This window comes from Amblyomma americanum, chromosome 1, assembly GCF_052857255.1.
Source record: "Amblyomma americanum isolate KBUSLIRL-KWMA chromosome 1, ASM5285725v1, whole genome shotgun sequence".
NCBI lineage: Eukaryota > Metazoa > Arthropoda > Arachnida > Ixodida > Ixodidae > Amblyomma > Amblyomma americanum.
The window spans coordinates 35,608,198-35,628,377 of record NC_135497.1 but is presented as its reverse complement, the minus strand read 5'-3'; the positions used below and the strand labels follow the sequence as shown (position 1 = coordinate 35,628,377).

Below are 20,180 nucleotides of genomic sequence, written 5' to 3'. Positions count from 1 at the left end.
AGGCAGAAGGGCGATTTTTCAGCTGCTAAGCCTGAAAAAGTAGCATTGGTCGTCGTCATAGCAACGATCTCGCTATGAATGGCTTCTTTTAATGACTTGTCTTGGATGATTATGGCTACAACCAGTGTCTGTGTTTCTTAGTAGATGGCGCTAGGCGTAACGCGCGGCGTGTTTCGCGTACGTGTAACTATAGGGTTTCAAACCACCTGCGTGCAGGCTACGTAGACTTCTCACGTTTGCGTACGTGAACCCTCTACGTACGTGAAACTAAAACTCTCTAGTATGTTAATGAAAATTGTTTTTTTCAGAGAAAGGAAATGGCGCAGTATCTCTCTCACATATCCGCTGACACCTGAACCGCGCCGTAAGGAAAGGGATAAAAGAGGGAGCTAAAGAAGAAAGTAAGAAAGAGGTGCCTTTTTGGAGGGCTGCGGAATAATTTCGTGGCGACGAATTTCGCACTTTGCGGTGCTGTCGTAATGCACGAGGTGCGGCTTACGTCAGTCGTAATTATATAGCGGTATCCGACTACAGAGGAAAGAAAAAATTGATGTTGGTTTAGCTCTGGCTAGCACTGGTCGAAAGCAAAAAATTAATGTGGATTAGCTCAGCTAATCCAGGATATACAGAGCGAAAAATGGCGGCGTTCACTGTGTTCATTGGCGTTGGCGTTGACAATGATCTAGACGGCGATGGACGTGAGCAAAGGAAGGGCGCATAACTGGCTCCCTGGATATGCGGACGCCTCTTTGTGCATTGATACATGTGGCGATGGCGAGAGAGAGATGTGACCTGAATGCATTAGCGCTGACAGCGTTGTGGCTGACATGCGGCATTGCAGCGTTCACTTTGTGATCGATCTCCCGCGATCAAGCATTAACTGCATGCCACCTCCAAGGGTGGCAGGGAGGGTGCGCTGCCTATCAACTATGTGGAACGCAATCAAAGCAGCCTTTCGCAGTTGGACACCTACGCCACGTACGCCAAAGCGACATTAAAGCTTCCACTGACCCACGGAGCAGGTTGTGCGCCTTTCCTTTCGTGAAAATGAACGGCCTTTGCAAAGTTGTCAACGCCAATGAGCTGTATGAACGCCGTGGGCTGTCTTGTTTTCTTTGGTTCTTGAGGAAAGGAAATGGCACAGTGGACACCCGAACCGCGCGGTAAAAGAGGGCATAAAGGAGGGAGGGAAAGAAGAAAGAGAAAGTTGGATTTTGAGGAACAGTGCGGCCCTGAGCTGCGGCGGAACACCTGTGGCTCGGTGCTGCTAGTGGCGCATGCGTAGTAGTGACTGTAGAGCGAGGGAGGGAGAGAAATATCTGCTGCGAGGCACGCGTTGTGACGTCATGTGCCTCATCGGAGTACCACCACGGTGAAATTGCAAGTTCGTGGCCAGTAAAGCTTTCGCTTTAAAAGGCCCGCAACAATTAACAGGCGAGCAAAACGGCCACTGGTGAAGTGGCCGCGGGAGACAAAGCTCGAAATGCCCTGCCCACGGAATCCCCGCATGAACCGCTCCCCAAAAGACACGAGTTGCCACGCAGATGTCGAGCTACCACACAGATTCCGGAAGCGGGTAATTCGGACAGGTACTGGAGCGTGAAACACCCCACTGCACTTGTTGATCACAAGTATGCAGCAATGCAAAACAAAGTTTCCAAACAATGTGGCGTAAATGGTCTGGGACCCGCCGCGGCTACTGATCAGGAGTTGCCGGGTTCGAACACGACCGCGGCGGCTAATAAACCTGCATTAAGCCAGCTCGTGTATAAACCACGATTTCTTCACTGAAATGTCATTTGCATACATGTGATACCTGTACAATGATGGCTCATTTTGATGTCCTTGGAAACCAGACCACATGTGTTAGGAGTTCATAGTAATATAGATATTTTCGGAAAAATACAATTCTCTTAAAAATATTTGCGGACTTTCGCCCTCATAGATGTGGTCTGTGATGATGTAGACACGGCGGCGTACCGATGTGCTTCACGCTATAAGCGTTCCGTCTTTTGTCGCATTGGCATTGCGGGCTCCTCGAAAGCCATAGTCTGAGGCACCAATCGACTCGGCGGAAGCTCCCTCGTTAAGCAAACTGCCGCGTTCGGCACATTGTGCGGAGGCGGAAGGAACGCCCAGCATAGAAGTAGCGGTCCTGATCCTGTTGCTGCTGTGTCAGTGTTCGCAGCTGATTCCCTGGTTGTCACATCCCCCCCCCCTTTAATTGGGTGGGCAGTGCACAATCCAGGCAGTTCGGTTCTCGCGTAAAAGAGTTGTAGTATATGCCTGTGGCTGCGAGTACGTGCAAATTACGCGGTTGCTGGGAAAACAAACTGGTCGTGTCGTGAAAATCACAACGCACGCGGCGGCGGGCCTCTCGAAAATTCGCCCCGCGCCGGAGAAGCAACCGGGACGCGTGAACAAGAAGCTGCCGGCGTTGCGCAAGGTAATACAGGAACCACCAACGTCAGCACGCTAGCTTGCGCTTGAGAGCCAACAGAGCGAATTGGATGATTCCAGCGGCTCTCTTGCCTTTGGTAAATGACACTGCGAACAGTGACTGAACTTACTGAGTGCGATGTATAGTTGGGGCGTCTGCGAGAGGTGAAGCGTTAGTAGCACCTCATGGCACCTAGCCGCAGCTGTTCCCCCGCTGCGCAGCACCGCGCTTTTTCTCAAAATCCAACTTTCAATTTTCAGTTTTCTATTTCTTCGACGAGTGATGTGTGTGACGGATGCGGTGCAGTGGAAACACTAGAAAACCTGCTCCTTCACTGTGCCGCTTTCACCGATGCTCGTCGCGATAAGACGCTATTGTGGCCGCAGGGCAGTGCACGCACTCGTGAGCTAGCCTTGGTGAGCCTCTGTGCATTCCTCGAACGCACGAGCTTGACGTCCCGTCGGTTCTCCGTCACGTAGTTACACGCAGTGACCGAACGCTCCGCGAGTTCAACCTTGAACGATTAATAACTGTACGCCCCACTCCAGTGGTAGAAAACACAGTGCTGTGCGCGTGTGTTTAATTCCTCCAACATGAACTAATCATATGCAGAACATTGACACATTTCTTATTGTGTAAATAGTTTGTATATATTACTTATCCTTACATCCTCTCTTGTTGTCCCCTCACCTCTTTCATTTCATTTCTGCATTCTGCCAGCTATTCGTTATTTCCGCTGCCTCAGCTCAGGTGCTTCGTTATCGATGGCAGATGCCGGGGCTAGCAAAAATCTTTTCCTTTCCTTTTACTATTATTTTAATAAAAACTCACTACCACCACTTGTTTCTCCTTTCCCTCCCTCCCTTATCTCTTTCTTTACGGCGCAGTACGGGTGTCCACCGAGATATGTGAGACGATTACTCTGCCATTTCCTTTCCTCAAAAACCGAACAAAACAAGCGAGCCAAAGCATTCATAGAGTTCATTGGCGTTGACAACTTTGCAAAGGCTGTTCATTTTCACGAAAGGAAAGGCAAACAACACGCTCCGTGGGCCAGTGGAGATCTCACTCACGCTTTCATGTGCGTGGCGTTGGTGTCCAATATTATAATAACAATAATTGGTTTTGGTGGAACGGAAATGGCGCAGTGTCTGTCTCATATATCGTTCGACACCTGAACCGTGCAGTAATGGAAGGGACAAGGAGCGAGTGAAAGAAGAAAGGAAGAAAGATGTGTCGTAGTGGAGGGCTCCGGAATAATTTTGACCACCTGGGGATCTTTAACGTGCACTGACATCGCACAGCACTCGGGCGCCTTAGCGTTTTTCCTTCATAAAACCGCAGCCGCCATGGTCGGGTTTTAACCCGGGAACTCCGGATCAGTAGTCGAGCGCCCTAACCACTTATGGTGTCCAACTTCAAAAGCCTTTCATGTTGCGTTTCGCACACTGCATAGGCAGCGCGCCTTCTCTGCCATCCTGGGAGGTGGCACGCAGTCCATGGTTGATCGCGAGAAATTGATCACCAAATGAACGCAGCGGCCCAGCTATTTCTGCAGTGCCGCATGTCAGCCACAACGCTGTAAGGGCTAATGCAATCAGGCCACAACTCTCTCTCACCACCGCCACATGTATCACAGCACGAATGAGGCGTCCGCATATCCAAAGAGCCAGTTATGCGCCCTTCCTTTGCCCAAAGCCATCGCCGCCTAGAACTTTGTCAACGCCAACGTCGATGAACACAGTGAACGACGACGTCTTTCGCTTTGTATACCGTAGATTAGCTGAGATAATCCACATAATTTTTTATTAGAAAGGGAGTGGGCGTATCTCGTCGGACCAGCATACTGGGCACATGTGCGTGCCGATGACGGTTCACAACAGCTTTCGTTTTTCTCCCAGTGTTCAACCTGCTTTCAGCAAAATTTGATTAGGGAAACTTCTTTGTGTCTCCATGCAGCGCCCCTCCTGTGGCTAGCCGCAACCAAAGCACAGTTTAGGCATGCATTGAATGACCCGCCGCGCTGGCTGAGTGGTTAAGGCGCTCGGCTACTGATTCGGAGTTCCCAGGCTCGAACCCGACCGCGGCGGCTGCGTTTTTATGGAGGCAAAACGCTAAGGCACCCGTGTGCTGTGCGATGTCAGTGCACGTTAAGATGGATGGATGGATGGATGGAAAAAACTTTTATTAGAAAAAATGGAAGAACAAAAACCTTCCAGGGTGGTCTCTTACTGGTCCAGGATTCCACGGGATTTTGCCTCACATAAGGCCCGATCCGCCAGCCATTTCTGACCGGCGGACTGAGCGTTCCGTAAAGCAGCCTCCCAGGAAGAATGAGTGGAATTGGGGATGGTGGTACTTTCTGTGAGGAAGGACATTCCCAAAGGTAGTGGAAAAGTGTGAATCTGGACATGCCACAGGTGTTACAATTAGGTGGAAAAGCGGGGTGAAAGCATGAGATACGGTAGGGTGAAATAAAGCAGCCCGTCTGTAATTGCCGCCATGTGGCGCTGGATGAGGGCGACAAAGTAGTGTGGCGTGATGGTAATGTCATGGGTCTGAGTTTGTATAATGCGGTGATTTGATGATATGTATAAAGGACCGATGGGGCCTCTTGCTTGGGTGCCTGATCGTCCGGGGTCCGGGAGGAGAGTTCTCGGGCCAGCGCATGAACGCTCTCATTACCGGGGATCGAGGCATACCCAGGGATCCACGACAGAGTAACCGTTCGGTCGAGAGAGGCGGCTGTGGCAAGAACACTCCCTTTAGGTAATGGCGGTATGCGGCCTTGGAGTCTGCAAATTTCTGTTATGCTTTTGTCAATGGTGGAGTGGGCCAGCGCAAGTGCGAAGGTGGCTCCTTCCGCCTCTGCAGGGGAAATAGTTCGGATAGTGGCTGCGGGCCCCACAGAGCCGTCTTCATAGGCTGCGACTGCCGTGAAGAATCCTACTTTAGAATTTTCTGCCACGTCGAAAAAAGGATATCGGACCGGTTGCTGTATGTTATGGTGTAATAGCTCGCTCGAGCCTGCCGCCTACCCTGATGGAGGCTATCGCTCATATTGCGCGATAGAGCTTCTGATATATGTGATCCTGCATGCGCAGAGAAATCATGTAAGGTGTAGGACGTGTTGGGTTGGGAATGGGTGGATTGAGACGGAGCTGTCGCAGTAGGCATTGTCCTGTTTCCGTGCGACTCAGGCGGACTAATTGGATGGTGCGTTGAGCCTCTATTAATTTGACAACGATATTGTGGAATCACAGTGCACGTTAAAGATACCAAGGTGGTCGAAACTATTCCGGAGCTCTCCACTACGGCACCGCATTCTTCCTTCCTTCTTTCACTCCCTCCTTTATCCCTGCCCTCACGGCGGGGTACAGGTGTCCGCCTATATATGAGGCAGATACTGCGCCATTTCCTTTCCCCAAAAAGCCAATTATTTTTATTATTAAGCATTGTGGTTGGCCTTCGCAGCTGCCACGTGATATCTTGTCTCATTGAGCGCACACGCGAAAGCAGCAGCCGGGGCCGCTTTCACGCCCCCTATTCCAGCATTTTTTTGTGAGTGAGAAAAGAGCGTATTCCGACAGCTACTGACCTCCAGGTACAAATGAGGGCTTGAGATTAAGTGCGCTGTTGGACACTAACAATACAGCAGTTGTTATTACGCCCGCGAAAAAATCACCAGGTGCCAGATATATCAGCTTCGCGCGCGACGCAAAATTTCCCCGGAAAGGGTCATAACGAACATCAAATAAACATCATTGGCCTTTGCGCGCAAAGTTTGTCGATTGGTAACGACACTCTACTTTTCCAAACTAATTTGATGCGGTAAACTGAAGTTACCGCGCATATCCTTCTTTGTCGAGCATCGACAAAAATATATGGAACACGCAGCAAACTCAAGCATGGCCTGCATGTAGCCTTTCTCTTGACGATTCGTCGGCTTCAGCGCGTGGTTTGACGCCGGTGCTCACAACTAGGCGGGAAATCAGGTGCCCGGCCTGCTGAACTGTGCTGCTCCTCAACATTTGCCGAAGTCACTGGAGTTTCCAGGTTTTTCAACCTCCTCGCTGCACAGGGCCTGTTGCAAGCTTGTGCTCCTTGTGTCTGTAGTAGTCTCCGCTTTCGTGACGATTAAAATCGCATGGCCGTGCGTTTGGCGCGCTTAACGGTATATCGGCGTCGAGCTGATTTCACAATGTCAAGCGGCGGTAAACATAACCTCACAGGAACTTTTTCTGACCGATAAGGCGGCATCGGGTGCAAAGGCAAGCCTTCGGTCTGGCGCACGCATTCTGCGCAAGACACAGCTGTCGTACAATGATGTATTGTGCGGGAAAGGCAACCAAACCGTGTGCTCGCGAGGAAATGTCAAGCACGCGCACTCTTTTACAGCGGCACGTGTCGGCTTCGGCGCTCACAAAACAGAGATAAATATTCCTAATAGATCTCTCGAGGTGTAGGTTGAGGTGTTGAATGCTACAGGTGGGGTTAGCCTTGCTTTGTCTGCCGGCAATTGCTCCACCGCAGCGTCCCTTCAATATTAACAATGCCGCATCTACCCCGCTAAGCGCGCAGTCTCTTATAATAGCACACATTCTCTCCCGCAGTCACCATCTATGCACACAATCAATCCAAACAGTTCACATCACAGTCCACTCCAGAAGTCACCATCTATGCACATATTCAGTCACAATAGAACATAGGCCATTGTAGTGCCACACTCCATACACACATTCACTCACAGTATAAAGTTTTCCACTCCGGAAGACACAATCTACGCATACATTCAATCACAGTAGGCCATAGTCCGTTCCTGCTGTCACCATTTAAAAAAAAAGATCCGTGTTCTGCAGAAATGTTAAAAGAAGGCGTGCAGCCTCCCTTCTGCATGTCTGGTTTCCACTCGGGTAGACAATGTCCTGCACTGTGTTGTAACGGGTTCCTGTCTTCTTGAAGGAAGCGAACATCACATGCCTTTCCGCGTTGTACTCTGGGCAGTACATAATATAATGTTTGATATCCCCGCACACACCACATAAAGAGCAGAGCGGAGACGATGCTATGCCGGTCTTATGCATCCATGCAGGAGTGCGAGCAGAGGCCGTGCGAATTCGATGTAGAAGGGTCGCCTGAGATCTTCTCAGTCCCTTGGACACATGGCTTGTGGGACGCACTCCACAGGGTACTGAAGTGATCGAGCACCGTTTTGCTGCAGAGACTTTTCCCATCTTGAGCTACTTTTTTGATGGAATCCTTGAGAGAGCTTTATGGGCGAGGCTGTCTGCCACCTCATTACCGTTGACTCCTATGTGAGAGGGCACCCACTGGAAATTAGTGTAAAGCCTCTGCTGTGCAGATTCTGCACCAAGCGCAGAGAGCTTAGAGACAAGGCGTCAGTAGGGAATCCGCGCTCTAACCTCTGAAGGGCAGATTTTGAATCAGTTAGGAAGACAACAGGTTGAGCCGGACAAGACCCTAACTTCCGTAAAGCCGCCTCAATAGTAACACTTTCAGCCGTTGTGGAGGATACGACAGCAGTACAGCGTACGGACGACTTACAGTCCAAAGAAGGAATGTAAAAACCCGCTGCGCTAGCTTGTTTGACCTTGTCCACAGAACCATCCGTGAAAATCTGAAGATGGCAGGCATACTCTGTTTCCAAGTATTCCAGTACAAGCGAACGCGTTGCTGCCAAAGGAGCGCTGCGCTTTGCGCTCACATGAGGAATTGTGACCTTACAGTCGAGGGTCGGAAAAGACCAGGGGGATTTCAACCGTTCCTTTGCCTTCGGACATTAATGCCTAAAGAACTAAGAGTATTGAGTGTCAAGTAAGCCTTCGACTCATATCTCTTGCAGAGCCGCTGGAGAAGGGATCGCCCAGCTACAGTCTCTCCTAAGCGGTCAAGATGCATTAATAATAGCCTCTGAGAAGCGATAAGGCTAAGAGGTTTCGATAGGGACTCATGAAGTACTGTCTTATTCGCAGCCGCCTGGGGAACTCCAATGGCTCTTCTTAGGCCCTTTCTGTGGACAACTTCGAGACGCTCAAGTTGTGATGCCGAGGGGGAAATTAAAGGTGATTGATACATTATCAGCTGACCACCAGCGCTTCATGAAGTTTGACCATTGAAGAAGGATTGTTTCCCCATTGCTCACGTGCAATTCTACGGATCGCATTGAGACGAGAAGATATAGATGAAACAATCGCGTCTACAGCTTTCGCCACTGTAGACGGGAGTCACTAATGACGCCCAGGAAACGCGCGTGGTTGAATTGACGGATGCAAGAGTGACCGAGGTCTATCTTCAACCGCGCTTGACGTCTTCCTACACCTGGAAACAGAATAAAGCCGGATTTGTCCACTGACAGAGACAACCGCATACCTTGAAGGTAAGCTTGTGCCGAAAGTATAGCCTGTCGAGCTATCAGGGCTAATCGCTTGTGTTGGTAGCCAGTAATTCAAATACAGATGTCGTCAGCATAAAGTGACATACGCACTTGCCTGCAACTTTTTTCAACGAATCAGGTAGGCCAGCCATTACGGCGTTAAAGAGCTTGGGGGAAAGAACACTTCCTTGAGGCACACCTCGTGATAGAACCCTTTCGGTGCTTAACGTACTCCCTAACCGTACACGAACCGCGCGATCACTTATAAACTTGTAAATGAATCTTAACATATGGCCCTTTATGCCCATGCCTTGCAAACCGTTTAGAATTGAGCTCTGAAGCACGCTGTCGTAAGCTTTCGCAACATCAAGAAAAATGGCTAAGGTGGATAGGCCGGAAGCTCTCTGGTGTTCAATGTGACTGATCAAGTCTAATACGCTATCTTGGGCACTAAGACCTCGGCGGAATCCTGTCATACAGGATGGCAGTGCCTTGCTGTCCTCAAGCCACCACGATAAACGTTCATTTACCAGCTTCCCCATCAACTTAGCTACACAGGAGTTCAATGACACAGCAGCGATACGAGGCAACGTCTGTCATGCCTTTTCCAGTCTTCAGTACTGGCACTACATGTGCCACCTTCCATGACGGACGAACATCGCCAGTCTCCCAAACTCTATTGATGAAGTGGAGGAGCTCCTTTCTGAGTTGCAAGGGCAGATTATTCAGCATTTTATTGGTCATACCGTCGGGACCTGGTGAACACCGGCGCCGCAGGCCACATAGCGCAGTCTGAAGCTCACGAAGCGTGAACGGGACGTCCATGATAGACCTGGAGGAAGCAGATGGTGAATATATATATCGATTCCAGAATCAGCGCGGACGAGTGCGTCTGCAAATTCCTCTGCCAAGCACGCAATAGGTTTTTCCTTGCGTATTGCAAGAGCTTCAAAAGGCTTCGAAGGGCGAGATTCTCCAGCAAGGCTGCCAATAATTCGCCATATTCTCGTTATCGGAGAGAACACAGTCAAACTAGCACAGAATGAGACCCATTGCGACCTGTACAGCTTGTTCGTGTGCCGTCTAATAGCAAATTTAGAGTAGATCTCTCCTCCTACTGTGCCCCATATATCTTTCCTCCAAGACTCGTTTTCCAGATGCTGAGCCTTATACGGACCGCGGAAAACATGGGCTTGAGTTTTCAAGGCTTACATATTCGGTTGGTACATGCATTTTCGGCCTCGTATTTGGCGCTCGACGCGTGTGTTGAAGACTACCTCAAAGCACATCGGCACCAGGCTAAAAGCCAGTTATGTATATATTCCGCTGTGTGCGCGATGACAGGTAAGCCTGCTTGCGCTCCGCCCCCTCCCCAAATACTAAAATATGGTCTTAGTCTCCTTTATTCCTAAATATTAGTAACTCCGAATATTTGGGTGCGCACTGGATGGAGCCCACAACTATTAGCTTGTTATTTGTACGGTATCCGCACACATAGTAGTCTTTAATGCATGCTCCCAACTGACCCTCAGGGAGGTTCAAATCGTAATGTTGTCAGCATACAGCGCGTGCTTGACACCTTGTATGTTGTCCAGCCTACTCGGTAGTCTGGAAAGGGCAATGTTGAGGAGCAGAGGGGACAGCACTGGCCCCTGCGGTGCGCCACAACTTCGCAGGCTCGTATAGTCTGACTTTACTTCTTTGATATTGGGCCTAACTCTTCGGTTCAAGAGAAATTATTTGATATAATAATACGTCCTTATACCACCATTACAGTCCTGTTAATTTTTGATTATGATAACATGTTTGACATTATCAAAGGCACTTTGAGGCCTAATGTTAGAATTGTTGTGGCCTATAAGCCTCTAGGTTTGTCAATGATTTCTGCTTTTAGCTGTAAAATAACGTCTTTAGTCGAAATGTTTGGTCTCAACGAGAATAGCAATCTTTGGAATGAAGCCACATTTATCTAAATCTCTGTAAATTGTGTTATATTCGCCGGACGGCCGTAATGCGCGAACCTATGCTGCAAGGCGCGTTCCATGCTTGTCGCCTCCCGAGCAAAGTCGACCACATATCTAGGAGGGTCGCGCACGTCTTACCAAAAGCTGGTCTTTGACCCCTCGCATAAGATGAGGGGCCGCTGCGCTCAGGTCTGCAGGGCAAGTTCTGCTCGCTCCCTCCGTTCGTTGCCGGAAACTGTCGTCGGAAATCTCGCCAGGAGGTAATGGCGGACTCGTAGTTTTCAAACCACATCTTGCCGGCGTCTTCGAGGGCAAAATAGACAATCCTTAGCTTGCGCTCCTCTTCCCACAGGTCAAACGTTGCAACCCGGTCGTAGCTGGCCAACCAATCCTCCATGTCTTCAAACTTGTAGCCATGAAACGAAGCGCGAGTGCGAGGCGCATGGAGAAGCAGTGGCGTGCAACTAAAAGAATTCTGGATGCTCTGGCTTGCCGCAGTGGACGTCATTGTGCGGGGTGGTGTCGTCAGCGGCCGGATCTCAGGATCCAAGCCTCGCAAGCGGCGGCTTGCGTGGTGGACAGGTGCCGTGTCCATGGGGTGCAGCTGGGCGTCGGAGGCTCCCGGGAGCTCTTCGTATATCACCCAGCACCTCCACCAAAATGTCACCGAGACCAGGTAGAATGTTAGTACAAAGGGCAGAGGGGTATACAAGGATTTGCAGAGCAGCCACACAGCCAACCCACGCTCGAGCAGGAAAGGGGGAAGAAGACCAGCGGGTGCTGGTCGCACCTCACGGCGGAGCCAGTTAATGGCCAACAGTGTGATTATATTACTTCTTTCATCAACCAGCCGGTGCACGACGTTAGCGATATTGGCCTCAAATTCTCGATACTGGTCTCTTTACCAGGTTTCAGAATAAACAGAATTTCTGCCGCCTTCCAGTCCTGAGGAGAGAGAGAGAGAGAGAAAACTTTTATTTCTTTCCAAGAGGTTCGCGGGGATGAAGACTTCCTGGTCGTCTTGCTTGGGTGCTGGCGACTTGAGTCTTCAAGCAAGAGTGGGCCCTCAGTCCAGGGCTCCACTGAGTTGTGCCGCTTCAGTTGCGTGCTTTACCAAGGCCCTCTGGACCTCAAGCTCGCTGCTGAAGAGACAGCTCTCCCATTGCTCCGCACTCGGTGTTTGTTGATTGTGGAATGCTATGTTTCTCTTGCATTCCCAGGTGATGTGATAGAGTGTGGGCGTACTGCCGCACCAGGGGCAGTCTGGTCTGAATTGCGTTGGTGATATCTTGTTGTATGTGTGTAGGTTAGGGAAGGTGTTCGTCTGTAGCCTACGCCATCCTACAGCCTCTTCCCTATTTAGTGCTTTGTGTGGTGATGGATATCTCTTTCTGATTCCCCTATATAGTTGTAGGGTCTCTGTGTAGCCCCCCTCGCATATGAGTAGCCGTGACTCCGAGACGATCGATAAGCCTGCTCGGTAAGTGAGCCCTCGAGCTAGACTGTCCGCCCTTTCGTTTCCTGCTACGCCTGCGTGGGCTGGCACCCAGATTATATGTTGTATGGGTATTCTTTCAGCTGAGGCTGCCGCCTCGCTGATTATTCTGAGGGCAGTGCCGCTGATATTGCCCTTCGTATAGTTTCTGCATGTTTCTTTCGAGTCCGTTAGGATATTTAGGGAGCGACCTTTTCTGTAGCCTTCGGCTATCGCTAGCGCGACGGCAATTTCTTCGGCCTCTGCTATCCCTGACACCCCTACTGAAGCGCAGGTGATAGTTTCCCCTGTACCGTTGACCACCGCTACCGCGGCTGTGCGTTTCTCTGCTCTTGCGTACATAGAAGCGTCTGTGTATAGTGTGCTTTCGGATTGGCCTAGCCTTCTGTTTATCTGTTCGGCCCTGGCTCTCCGCCTTTCTTCGTGTAGGTTGGGATCCATATTTTTAGGTAAGGGTCCCACGTTGAAAGTTCTTCTGAGGTCGTCTGGAACTTCTGTGTATCTGTCAGCCAGACCACTTGCGTTCCGACCTAGCCTTTTTAGGAGCGCCCTTCCTGTGGGGGAGCCCCTGAGCCTCGTCAATTGCGCACCCATTTGAGCCTCTGCTAGACTAGCATTTCATAAAGTCACTGATAGCCTCCACTGACTCGTCCAAGTTAGCTGGCATTTGGTAGTCACCCGATAGCCATGTCAGGGCAGGTATCCCTCCTTATGTCCAGGAGTGCGGCACGCACCTCCCAGGTAGTGATCTCCATGTTCATTTCCTCATGCTGTGTGCCCGTGTAGTCTTCCATTTCCAGACCGGCAGCCTCCGATTGTATGTACTCTCTCCTTTTAAGTTCTGCAATGAGCTCCCTTTCGCTAACCTCGAAGTTCTCTATGGCCTTCAACCGATTTGCTTTGCGCTCTGTTTTGCTCCTTCCTGGGTTAACAGGCATCTCAGTATGGACTAGGTTATCTTGAGGTTAACTCTGCTATTGAAAGAGTCGCAGATGTTGTGACAGTTAGCCTTGGCCAAATTCGAGGCATACTGCCCTGCGTGCTCCGTAATCTCCGCTTTTCTTTCAATGCGAAAGCATTTCTTGGCTTTGACAGAAGTTGTAGACAAAGGCTGTTTTTTTTTCTTTATTGCCTGGCTTTGACACAGAAAATTGCACATAACAAACAATCAACAAAAGACAAACGCTATGTACACCCGACTCGAAGTCAGCCAGCGTGAGTCTGGCTTCGTCAACTTAAAATTCACGCAGTGTACAGAGTGGCTCTAGTCTTGAGAGCCACTCCGGAGGCTCCGCTGCGGCCTTCTGAATGGCCAGAAACATGTCCATACTTTCTCGAAAGTAGATTCGGGCAGGTCTTGCGACAAAGGCTGTTCACAAAAGTGTTCGCGCGTTTACGGCCATTAAAATAAGAAGAAAATAAAATTGTTGCATGAAAAGAAAATGGGGGTCTACGTGGGAATCGACCCCGTGTCGCCGCCGTCTTACCGACTACCATCTGAGGCGCGAGCAGTTGTGCGTCTTTTGTTTTCTCAAAGCGACCGCAAGGTTTAGACTCCGTTGATTTTGAGGAAAGGATATGCGCATTACTGGCTCCCCTGGGTCAGTGGACACCTCAATCGTGCTTTGAGGTATGTGGCGGTGGTATCCACCAGCAAAAAACTGTGCTCTCGCACAATACTTCATGCTTCGCAATGCTAAACCGCCAGTCATTTTTGTTTAACTTAACATGACGTCACGGTTGCTATGTTTTGGCCCAACAAAGATCGGACGGACAAGATTCTTGGTCGGAGTTGGTGAGTCTATGGGTGCTTTCGCACAAATAAACACCTAAAACAGCCAGCCGGATTTTCAAAAACAGAAGCTCTCAGGCGATATTCGGTGGAACATTTGAATGCGAGGTGGTACACTTACGTTCGTTGCATATTTAGGTTCGTTATATCCAAAGTTTTCCGACTAAAGTTCGTTTTATTCCGGGTGGCATAAGGTTCGTTGTGCCACGCGACACGCGTGACAGTGATCGCCATTCGAGCTTGCGACCCTAACATTTCTAACGCATTAAAAAAAACGAAATGTCCAACCCCTACTTAAATTCATATAAAGGCGCGCACTGAGCGCCTGAGAGTAGGGAACTTACATGGGCGCCACGTGTAGGCTCCCTAGCCCAAGAAGCTTTTCGAGGCGAAAGGTGGTGTGGTATGGGGTAGTCACCCGATCACTGGGAAAAGCTGGGCGTGCTCACGTGATGCCGGGCCAGCGCGCGCCCCACCCGAAGACGACAAATGTAGCGCGAGGCATATACAAGGGGTGGCCACGTGGAAGCTTCTTTTCCCTTTATTGAGTACAAGTGATCAGCAACCTCTGCCTCCCGATTATTGGCCGCTCCACCAGTGTGGGTATGTGCCATCTTTTGAAAGGCTAACAACCACAATAAGTGGAAGCTTCATCATAAGCGCCGATGCTCAACCGGCAAACGGATCATAAACAGCTGTGCTGTGAAACATGCTGAAAACCGGACCGAACTACTAAAGGGGCACGTGGACTCGGAGCCAGAGGAAGACGGAAGAACGCGATCTTCGAAGGCTGGAGCCAAAGGCGCGCAATAGAAGAAGACGAAGATTGTGCTGCTGGACGCGTTCAGTTCAGATCAGGATGACGCTGGCGACTAGGGTGAGCAGTGGCCATCGAGAATGACGCGGCGCGCCGTTTCCTCTGGACGTTAATGAGTCAGAGGAAGGCATGGAGTCGACCATGACGCCCCTTGACGAAAAGCAGCACTCTGTCGACGAGTGCCATGTCTCCAAGGGGGCCATGCGAGGTATCCAGAACACGGACCCGCTGTGGTTTGGCGGGCTGACGCTGGACCCGCAGTCCGTCAAGCAGTCGCGGTCCCCACAGGAGGTCTGCGGGCTAACGGGCCAGAGGAAGGCCGCCAGAGTCGAACCGGATCGAGAAGAGTGGCGAATACGTGTTCCAGAACCAGACGGTGCTCTCGTCGTTCAGCTCTGGAGGCACACCCTTTTTGAAGCCACAGGACTTCGACCGGTGAGCTGCTATTAATGCGAGAGGGTTAGTACCCCGTGCCGAAAAAAATTGCCCGGTGTCCGCGTTGGCTTCGGCGACGGTTTGAAGCCTTGCAGCCGGAGAAGCCGGCTACTCTGGCGTCTCCGACAACCTTGGTGGGACATTAGGTCACGTGGCCTTTTGGTGTCTTCGCAATCTGCCCGCCGGGTTGTGAGCAAACTAATGATCGTTGCAGGTACCAGTTAAATTAATGACTAGCCCCGAGAAGTTGCCCTGTAAGAGCAATCGAGTCCCCACATGCACCACCGGTGGCAACACCTTCCATCGCGGGGCGGTGGCGCATCACTCAACCACGGCATCATTGCGTCAGGACTGGTACGAAGATTTGGTTTGGCTTATGAGGGTTTAGCCTCCCAAAGCGACTGAGGCTATGAGGGACGCCATAGTGACAGGTTCCGGAAATGTCGACCACATGGGATTCTTTAACGTGCACTTACATGGCACAGTACACGGGCCTCTATATTTCCGCCGCCACAGAAGTTTGACCGCCGCGGCCGGGATCGATCCCGCGTCTTTCGGGTCAGCAGCCGAGCGCCATAACCACTGAGCCACCGCGGCTGCTTAGTGGTACGAACACTCCCAGCGACCTATGAATGAAAAGTCAAAAATTACAAACTACGCATATATGGGCATTAACCCATTAACGCTATAGCGTCTTACCCGTAAAGCGGAGCTTGAATGTCCCCTCCAATTTTTAACGCCTTAACGTTAAAGGCCCCGTTCGCCAGAAAATCCTGTCGGCGTTGTCGGCGTCGGGGTTGTCAGCGAAAAATCACGAGCATGTCTCTGGCTGGTAGTCCTCAGAGAGCAACCTAGAAGGCAGGTGAGACACTAGGTCACGTGACGTCTTCACAACCTGCCCACCGGAGAGTCAGCAAACTTCCCACCGTGGCAGGTTCCAGTTAAATTAATGATTTATCGCTAGGGAAGACCAACCTGGGCCACACAAGGACCTCTGCTGAACACACCTCCCATCGCGGGGCAGTTGCGCAACGCTTAACTGCTGCACCACTGCGCCATGAAGGGTATGAGCACTTCCAGTTGTCTATGAATGTACAGCATGAAAAGGCCATCTTCATATATGGGAATTACGCCTTACCTTATCGCGTCATGCCTTTAAGGCGAAGCTTAAGTGTCCCCTGCCTATTTTTCTATTTTCTTTCTGCCTATTGATTTCGCCTGTCCTGCCTCGTTTCTCCTGTAGTGCTCCTTTTCACCCTTAATCCTGTCCGTGCGCATACTCATGCTCCCTGCCTTTTCTCCGTGCAGAGGCGGCTTCCAACTCCTTTTCGGCCGTGGAGACACTTCCTCGGGAAGAAAACTTCGCCAGCGTGGAACCGGCTCCTTGCGGACAGTGGTGGCGCTGACGGCGCCACTGCGCATGCTCAATATCTGTGATATCGATTTCTTATTACTTATGATGGAGGTAGTGTAGGGATAATGTTCTTAATATCTGTGCAACTGCAGGCACGGCTGCTTGCCGACGCTTAATGCGGTTGATATCAGTGATCTGCCGATGTTGTTTGTCGATTTCACTGGGAAATAATAATGCGCTCCTCAAGATTTATGATAAAGCTTTTTCTAATATGGTTTGGCGTCAGAGCCCCCTTCTGCGACGTAGACCGGACAGGCGGGGTCCTGAGGTATTGATGGTCTTGATGCGGTTTCGTATAATCAATATTCTTGCTGTTTGCGGTTACCCGCGCAATTTTGTGTTTTTGTAAGTCTTGAGGCTTCGTTTGCATGGAATAATCTTTTATTTCTGGCTATAATTATTTTAGCTCTAATTGAATAACCAATTACTCCACATGCACGTCATGATTTCTCCTGCGACATTTTGATGCTCTATCTAATGCATGCATTCTAACTCAATTCGTTCGGACGCTATCGTGATGACAAGCTCGTGATCACATGAAACCGCTAGCACAGCCATAGAATGCTTACGCAGTAATAACGTTTGTAATAATGCGGGCATCTGTACTGCGTCTCAGTCGTCACAAAAAATCCGTAAACTTACTGCAGCAGAAAACGAGAAGGTTGCCGTGCGATGAACATTAGTTCATGTTCGTGGCTGGTTTTTGGGTTCGTCTAAACTACAATAAATTATCTGCCGTCACTATGAGGCCGACTTCTTACGATTGTGGTGGTAGCGGTTTTTTATTAAAATAATAGTAAACAGGAAGAAAAAGGTCTTTGCTAGCCCCGGCATCTGCCATTGATACTGAAGCACCTGAGCTGGGGCAGCGTAAACAAAGAATAGCGACTTCTACTCATAGCATAATTGAAAAAAACGCCTAAAGACCGAACACTGTGGCGACATCAAGACTGTTTGCAAAAATGGCCTGTTTTCAGGCAGTTTGCCATGCTATAGCTAAGAAAAGATGCGCACCCTCTCCAAGACCGGCGTCAGAATTGACCGCTTCGTCGCAAAATTGCAAATTACTTCGCAACTGAAATTTGTCTTTTAAGACCAAATAACTGATGGCGTAGCTAGTCACCGGTGATCCTATGTGATCAATGGGCACGACAAGGAAGGTATTAAATCGGCTTCTAATAAAGCTTAACCGGGGTGCAAGAGAAAGGGGGGGACTTTTTCCCGAGAACGAAGGTCTTACTATACGTCGCGGTTCGAGATACGCATCTTGCGCCTCCTTTGCGGGCTGTAAAAGCATTGGCAGTATATCGTGGAAGGTGGTCCACATTTATTGGAGGAGGCCCGGTAGCCGCGGCTGGTGAGCCGGTGGAGCGGGCTGCCTACGCTGCTGGCCAGGCCGGTTGCCGAATGTGTTCTGTTCTGCGCGAGCGAGGTCGCGCTCCAAGCTTCATCTTTGTCATCAGCGCCGCTTGCGATACCAGCGCAGCTACAGCAGCGCTGCTGCGAGCTGGGCCCTGCCGGGCCCGCGTTTGCATCGCCTGTACCCTACCGCGCCTGTCGTTGCGCGCCTACTCACGAGTCCGCATTTGAAGAAAGCGCGCTCTGGACACGTCGCACTGTGCTACCATGCACAAACAAGCGAGCGAAGCTTCTGGTCTTCTATCGCTTCGCCATTATAGCGCACTTCGCATACCATAGTATGTCGTGCAGATCAAGAGCTACTGTATTAAGTGTTCATTTGAGGCGAAACACACGCCCAGGAAATGAACTGAAATGAAAAATGGTTTTAGGGGGAAGGAAATAGCGCGGTATCTGTCTCGCATCTCGGCGGACACCTGAACCGCGCCGTCAGAGAAAGTTCATAATGGAGGGACAGTGAAGAAAGGAAGGAAGAGGTGCCGTAGTGGGGGGCTCCGGAATAATTTCGACAACCCGGGGATCTTTAACGTCCACTGTAAGGATTCTACGACAGCCCGTCTAGTTGAGCTGCGTAATCAGCCCGGGACACCTGCAGCCGGGGTCTCTGCACGTCGATAGGCAGCTCCGTTCCCACGGCCTATCCCGCTTGGGTTATTGGATTCGAGACGGACGACTCTGCCGCCGTTTGTAAACAACATTGCTACGGAAGCAGTTAGTGACCGCCGACCCGAGCAGGGATAGCCCACGCATTCTACTGTGCCGTCTCGCCGGCGCTTCGCCCATTCGGACTTCCCGGAAGACGTGTGCGGCTTGACAGCGTGAGAACTGTCGTTCGGACTGAAGAAAACGCTCTCTCTGGTGGGGGAGATGTTACAGCGGCTCCCTCTCTCTCCGGCGAGACACGTGACGGGGCGAGTCCCCATGTGAAGTGTTGTGCGTGTGTGTGTGTGTGTGCGACAGCGCAAGTTAGGCCACGCTCTACCTGGCGAAGACCTCCTCGAACCTGGGGTCCAAGGGACCGGACCCGTTTAAAAACCGGACGACGAGTGCCATGAGGAGGAATCCTCGATCATCCTCAGATCTTCTCAGATCCTCCTACCTTCCCCATCACCCTCCAATAGGTTCCTAAATCTCGTAAATAATGTAAAAAAAAAACCCCTGTACTTCATAACCAAGTCCGACAACGCCATTCGTGGAAGGTACCTGCGGCGCAGTCAGCGCACTCAAGGACCCCCCATCTATAACATGCATGGACGGATGGATGGATGGATGGATGGATGGATGGATGGATGGATGGATGGATGGATGGATGGATGGATGGATGGAGTGATGGACGGACGGTCGGATGGACGGACGGACGGACGGACGGACGGACGGACGGATGGATGGATGGATGGATGGATGGATGGATGGATGGATGGATGGATGGACGGACGGACGGACGGACGGACGGACGGACGGACGGACGGACGGATGGACGGATGGATGGATGGATGGATGGATGGATGGATGGATGGATGGATGGATGGATGGATGGATGGGCTGAACCCTTTAAATCGGGCGGTGGTTCAAGCCACCTAGCCATGACTTGTGAAATTTTACTCTTGCCTTACCGGCCGCGGTGGCTCAGTGGTTAGGGCGCTCGGCTACTGCTCCGGAGTTGCCGGGTTCGAACCCGACAGCGGCGGCAGCGTTTTTCTGGAGGCAAAACGCTAAGGCGCCCGTGTGCTGTGCCATATCAGTGCACGTTAAAGATCCCCAGGTGGTCGAAATTACTCCGGAGACCTGCACTACGGCACCTCTCCCTTGCTTTCTTCTTTCACTGCCTCCTTTAGCCCTTCCCTTACGGCACGGTTCAGGTATCCAACGATATATGGGACAGATACTGCGCAATTTCCTTTCCGCCAAAACTAATTATTATTATTAATATTACTACTGCCTTGACTTTAGCCGCCAATCAGATAACTTTCGCTTGGTTACATTTACCCGCTTAAAATCTACTTTCCCTTC

General features: G+C 50.7%; 1 protein-coding gene across 1 annotated transcript; it reads left to right on the top strand.

Moving 5' to 3' along the window:
* The first annotated feature begins 14,988 nt into the window (after window positions 1-14,988).
* Window positions 14,989-16,924, top strand: LOC144132180 (uncharacterized). Its single transcript, XM_077664481.1, has 2 exons — window positions 14,989-15,337; window positions 16,646-16,924. The coding sequence occupies exons 1-2, from the start codon at window positions 15,032-15,034 to the stop codon at window positions 16,772-16,774; spliced, it is 435 nt and encodes a 144-aa protein (XP_077520607.1). The 5' UTR covers window positions 14,989-15,031; the 3' UTR covers window positions 16,775-16,924.
* Window positions 16,925-20,180: the final 3,256 nt, after the last annotated feature.